General features: G+C 30.9%; 1 protein-coding gene across 1 annotated transcript; it reads left to right on the top strand.

The window, feature by feature from the left end:
• Positions 1-355: 355 nt before the first annotated feature.
• LOC113522569 (F-box-like/WD repeat-containing protein TBL1X) lies at positions 356-5,730 on the top strand. Its single transcript, XM_026908300.3, has 8 exons — positions 356-526; positions 635-784; positions 1,416-1,561; positions 1,847-2,046; positions 2,386-2,506; positions 3,166-3,318; positions 3,409-3,600; positions 4,187-5,730. The coding sequence occupies exons 1-8, from the start codon at positions 469-471 to the stop codon at positions 4,685-4,687; spliced, it is 1,521 nt and encodes a 506-aa protein (XP_026764101.1). The 5' UTR covers positions 356-468; the 3' UTR covers positions 4,688-5,730.

Here is a 5,730-nt window from a genome sequence, read left to right as displayed (position 1 = left end):
AAGAGCATCCGAAATCTTTGTTAAAGCTGACATTTCAGTTAAATTAACATTTGGTTAACTCAATCTGATGTTTTTTTTTTCAATCAAAACTTTTTGTCGTGTTACTACTAATTAGACATAAAAATTTTCCACTACAAAATGATTTTTTTATTATTAAATTGGGAACCATTTCTTCTTATATAACATAATAAACATATGTTCGTAATGGCTACAAATTAATATACATATATGTATTTATTAAAATACAAGCCATTTTCTATGTTTTTGAAACGAAAAAAAAATGTATTCACAATTATATAGAGTACTTATATTAAAATCTCTCTTTAGACATAATATCTCTAATCTGTGAAAATCTCTGACTTTTTGTAGTCTGTGGTACTTATTTACTGCATGATAGATTTTTAATAAAAAATCTTTATGCGATAAAATATATTACTCTTTCAGAATCATTTGTAGAAATTCTACAAGATGAGTTTTTCTAGTGATGAAGTGAATTTTCTAGTATACCGATATTTACAGGAGTCTGGTAAGGTTCATTGAACTTCGCGACGCTATGTCTGTAACAGAACCAATATTTTAAATGTTTTCTTATTTCAATAAGTACAGTGTTTATATTATTTATAAATTTTTACAGGATTTCACCATTCTGCTTATACTTTTGGTATAGAGTCTCACATATCTCAGAGTAATATAAACGGAGCATTAGTGCCGCCGGCTGCCCTACTAAACATACTTCAAAAAGGTTTACAATATACTGAAGCTGAAATTACGATTGGTGAAGATGGTAAGTTATAAAATTGAAATTCATAGATGTAATTGTCTTTTACTTCTACATATTATGCATTTCGTTTAAAATATATAATTGGCCTAATTTGAAGATTTTTCAACAAATAATTAATAGAAAAAAAAAAACAGTTTAGGTTATTCCTTAATTTCTGCTGTGTAATGAAATCCTTTTAAAACTGTTAGACTATGTTGAGAGGTAATCTTTGAGAGGTGTAAATAACACATTATATGGACTTGACCACCATATTCATCATCACATGTTTGAATGAAAACAAAGAGATAATTCTTATGTCTTTACAGTGAAGAGATTTGGTAAGGTAAACTGACTATCATACAGGTAAAAACTGTAGGAAACGAATTCTTATTTTTATAATTTAGAATGGCAAACAAGGTGTTACTTATGGTAGCCCTTACTTATTGCTATCTCTGAGAATCTAGTGTTTACTTCTATAGTTAGTAATTTCTTTATATATACCCTTTAATCTGAAACAGTTGCAACACTGCTACTTGTGCTGTAAATTAAAATATTTATGGACCATGGTCATATACATTCATTTGACACTTATTAATTTGTCACATATATTGAGAATGTAAATATGTATCTATAATTTTATTTAATTGTATTTCAGGTACAGAAACACGTCTCACTGAGAGCCTTAGTTTAATAGATGCTGTCACACCAGATATTGTGGCAGCTCGACAAAATGCTCATAATGCTCAGAAGCAAGCTACTAAGACGGAACCAGGGTCAGGTGGTGAACAGAATGGTGTAGATGTATGTATTGCCTGAACATTAACCAATCTAATTATATTCTATAGTCAAATTATTTATGCTGAAAACAATAATTTTTTTATACATCCAAATAAGCCAAATCTGAAAATAATGAACATCTGTTTTGTTTGTAACCTTCACTAACACTTTAAAAGCAGTTACTGAGCACATGAATTTGCCTGCCTAATTATCAAGTTCTAACATAAATCTTACTATGTTTTATCTCTTTTATATTATTGATTGATAAAATGTTAATCTGAGATTCATATATGAATATTATTATTTCAGGGTACAACTTGCACAACAGGCTCAACCACAGGGGGTGCTGCAACACCTAGTGCTCCAGATAATATGGATGTTGATCAGTCTATAGAAATACCTGCAAGCAAAGCTACTGTACTCAGAGGTCATGAGTCAGAAGTGTTCATATGTGCTTGGAACCCAAGTACAGACTTGTTGGCTAGTGGTTCTGGAGATAGTACTGCAAGGTGAATATGTTTTATAGTGTTATGTGATGTTTTTCATTGAAATTTATAGCAATCAAAACCTTCTTGAAAAGTTACATACAATGGGCCTACTTCCAAAATTACATACCTATATTATTAATATTATTATCATATTGATATAACAAACATGCTAACAATTTACATTAAAGATTAAATCAAAATTGATTGAAATTGGTGCAATTGGAATCCTCAATTTATTTTATAAAACTGCTACACAGTTTTATAAAATAAATTATTAAGATTAGTAAAACTTTTCAATTACAAAAAGTCGAAAAGTTTTTATAATATTATTTATTACTTAATGTTTTAATAACATTTCAGAATATGGGATATGTCCGACAATCCAGCAACTACTCCAAATCAATTAGTACTTCGGCATTGTATACAAAAAGGTGGAACAGAAGTACCAAGTAATAAAGATGTTACATCATTAGATTGGAATGTTAGTATTTACAGTTTTAGATTTGAAGAAATTATAGATTATTAACAATAATAGTAGCATAGTAAACTTTACAATATTATGATTGATTCATAACATTAAAATAATTATTTCTCCTAAATACTCTATACAGGATATAAGGGGCAAGTTGGCAAAAACACAAATGGTGAATTCAGACTATTTTTATAAACTGAAAACTAGTGGGAATATTTTCAAAAAAAATTCAATTTTTTTTCTGGTTTTCACATTTAACATCATATAATCTATGATATTATGTCATAATATAAATAAAAATTAAATTTTTTGCAATGAAATACTATTAAAAAAACCATAAAAACAACCATGTAATATACATATTATAATCCTACCTCGATAATCAGCTGTTTAAGGTACAACCACAAACATATGAAACTATCTATGAGAACTGCTATTGACTAGGCAATACCTACGTATCACGTGTCATGTGGGACGAAAAATTTCAAATATGTTGTGTGGCGTCAAAACTAAGAATCGTTAATTATATGCCTGTGGTGCATTTCTGGTGGAAAAATAATCTGCCATCTGATTCAGACCATTCATCAGAATCGGCTGTTTTAATTTTGGCCAGCCTGTCTCTTCCACCCTGTATATTAATACACAAAAAACATTTTGGTCTTTTTTAGTGTGATGGCAATCTCTTAGCAACAGGATCATATGATGGTTACGCGCGCATTTGGACCACAGATGGAACTTTAGCATCTACATTAGGGCAACACAAGGGACCAATATTTGCTTTGAAGTGGAATAAAAGAGGAAATTACATATTGAGTGCTGGGGTAAATATTTACTATAGCAGTACTTAATTCTGATTAATATGGGTTCATACTTTGAATAATACTATATATAATTTACATACTTAATTTCAGGTCGATAAAACAACTATTATATGGGATGCTGCTACTGGTCAATGCACGCAACAATTCTCCTTTCATTTGGCACCAGCACTCGATGTTGACTGGCAGACAAATACATCATTTGCATCCTGCTCTACTGATCAATGCATACATGTATGCAAGCTCAATGCTGATAAACCTATTAAGAGTTTTCAGGGACACACTGTAAGTAATTTATATGTCTATAGAGATAGTGTCGATAGAAATTTTATTGTACGAGGGTCTCGAATACAATAAAATATATTCATGTAGGGTTTATTGGGAAGAACATTTTTTTGTTATTTATATTTATAAATGATTGGCCATGTGGTCCCGGCATAGAATATTTATTTACGTAAATCTTAATTCTATAGTATATATATTAGATGAAGACTAAGGGAGGGCGAGGGACGGGCAGCAACATCCCTCTTAGAACACCTCTAAAGCCTGACTGCAGTTGCTAATCCGCCTGCTAAGTGTAGCAACTACTGACAAAATCCCTCAAGGGTAACTTATGTTCAGCAGTTGACAGTTAAAGACTGATATGATGTTGATAATTTAAAATAGTAATAAATGTATTCAACTCATTTTGACAAGAGTGTATCAATTCAAAGTTTAGTATTTATAAAACTAAACGACTTTTCCTATTTCAGCATAGTTACAATAATTTGATCGTATTACTGATTACTCAATGCTTTAGTTAAGTATTCATATTACTTATCTTCTAGTCATGGAATGTAGAAATGTATTAATTGAATATTATATATTTTAGAATGAAGTCAATGCCATTAAATGGGATCCACAGGGGCAATTACTTGCCTCATGTTCAGATGATATGACACTGAAAATTTGGTCAATGAAACAAGATACCTGTGTTCATGACTTACAAGCTCATTCAAAGGAAATTTATACCATCAAGTGGTCTCCAACAGGTCCAGGAACACAAAATCCAAATATGAACTTGATTTTAGCTAGTGCTTCTTTTGATTCCACTGTACGTCTATGGGATGTTGAAAGAGGTGTTTGTATACACACATTAACAAAACATACAGAGCCTGTCTATAGTGTTGCATTCTCTCCAGATGGTAAGTTTCTTGCCAGTGGTTCATTTGACAAATGTGTACACATATGGTCGACACAAACTGGTGGACTTGTACATTCCTATAAAGGCACAGGTGGCATTTTTGAAGTATGCTGGAATTCACGCGGCACGAAAGTTGGCGCTAGTGCCAGTGATGGTAGTGTATTTGTTTTGGATTTACGTAAATTATAAGATAAAAAGTGAAACTTTAATAATATATTGCAAGGCTGATTTCAAGGACTCAGATGAATGTAGATGACTACATTTATACTTATATGCCTAACAATATAGCAGTTTTACTGATACTTATGATTAATGTGTATAAAGACTTGTTTTTGTAAATCCAAATATTACAATAATTTATGCAGTTCTAACACAGTGCTTAAAGTTGTGTGTACAGGAACAAGTCTCTTGACAATAATTATACATTTAAGCACTTCAAAAATGCAAAGATTGAAATTGCTTGACAGATACAGTAATTCAGTATGTATTGTTCTGACAAGGAAATTGAACATTTTGAGAAATAAAAACGAAAAAATAAGTTATGGAAGGCTCAATATTTCTCTAACCTCGTTTTCTATTTCATTGGTAGAGTGTTATAATAAAAGGATGTTGATAATTTCAATTTCACCTTTAATGTAATCATGAATCGATTACGTAGAAATTTATTAGAATAAACTGTACTTACATGCTTTGGTAGGTACATCATACAATTACTACATGATTCTTGTGAAGAAATTTGTATCCATAGGTAGTATGGGTATGTCCATGATATAAAAATAATTATCCGGCCCTTACGTTGAATGTATGTTCGTGTAGAATCTTAATGTGAATTATCCCACTAATATTTTTATTTATGAAAGTTTTTTTAATTAAATTTAGCAACCTTCAAGGAAAAGAAGGATTTTTTGTTGGAGCAAATATAAAAGTAAATTAAGATAATAAAAAAAAACTAAATGTTTCATCTATTTTAGAAATAAAGCTGTAAAAGCGGAGAATTAGAATAATTGCTATTTTTTATGGACAAAAATAGAAATGAAAACCGCTTACGCTATCAATGGAATGATATATGAGGACGAAGTTAGGTCAGTTGGTACACTAGGAAATTAAGAGGGAGACTTTGTACAAAAGTCGATTGCTTGGGTACCTCTGTCCCATTCGTGTTTCAACCGTGAAGCAGTTGTGTTTGCATGGCTGTGTTTCGGTTTGAAGGGTGGGATATGGCGTGAATTTAC

Source organism: Galleria mellonella, unplaced genomic scaffold (genome assembly GCF_026898425.1).
Source record: "Galleria mellonella isolate WM207_F2 unplaced genomic scaffold, CSIRO_AGI_GalMel_v1 utg38, whole genome shotgun sequence".
In the NCBI taxonomy this organism is placed as follows: domain Eukaryota; kingdom Metazoa; phylum Arthropoda; class Insecta; order Lepidoptera; family Pyralidae; genus Galleria; species Galleria mellonella.
Note: the sequence above shows the minus strand (reverse complement) of the source record. Positions and strands in the feature narration are given on the sequence as shown.

Coding starts and splice junctions, on each gene's coding strand:
- LOC113522569 (XM_026908300.3), top strand. CDS start 469: ATGAGTTTTTCTAGTGATGAAGTGAATTTTCTAGTATACCGATATTTA. Junction 1,562..1,846: donor GTGAACAGAATGGTGTAGAT/GTATGTATTGCC, acceptor TTATTATTTCAG/GGTACAACTTGCACAACAGG. Junction 2,047..2,385: donor TCTGGAGATAGTACTGCAAG/GTGAATATGTTT, acceptor ATAACATTTCAG/AATATGGGATATGTCCGACA.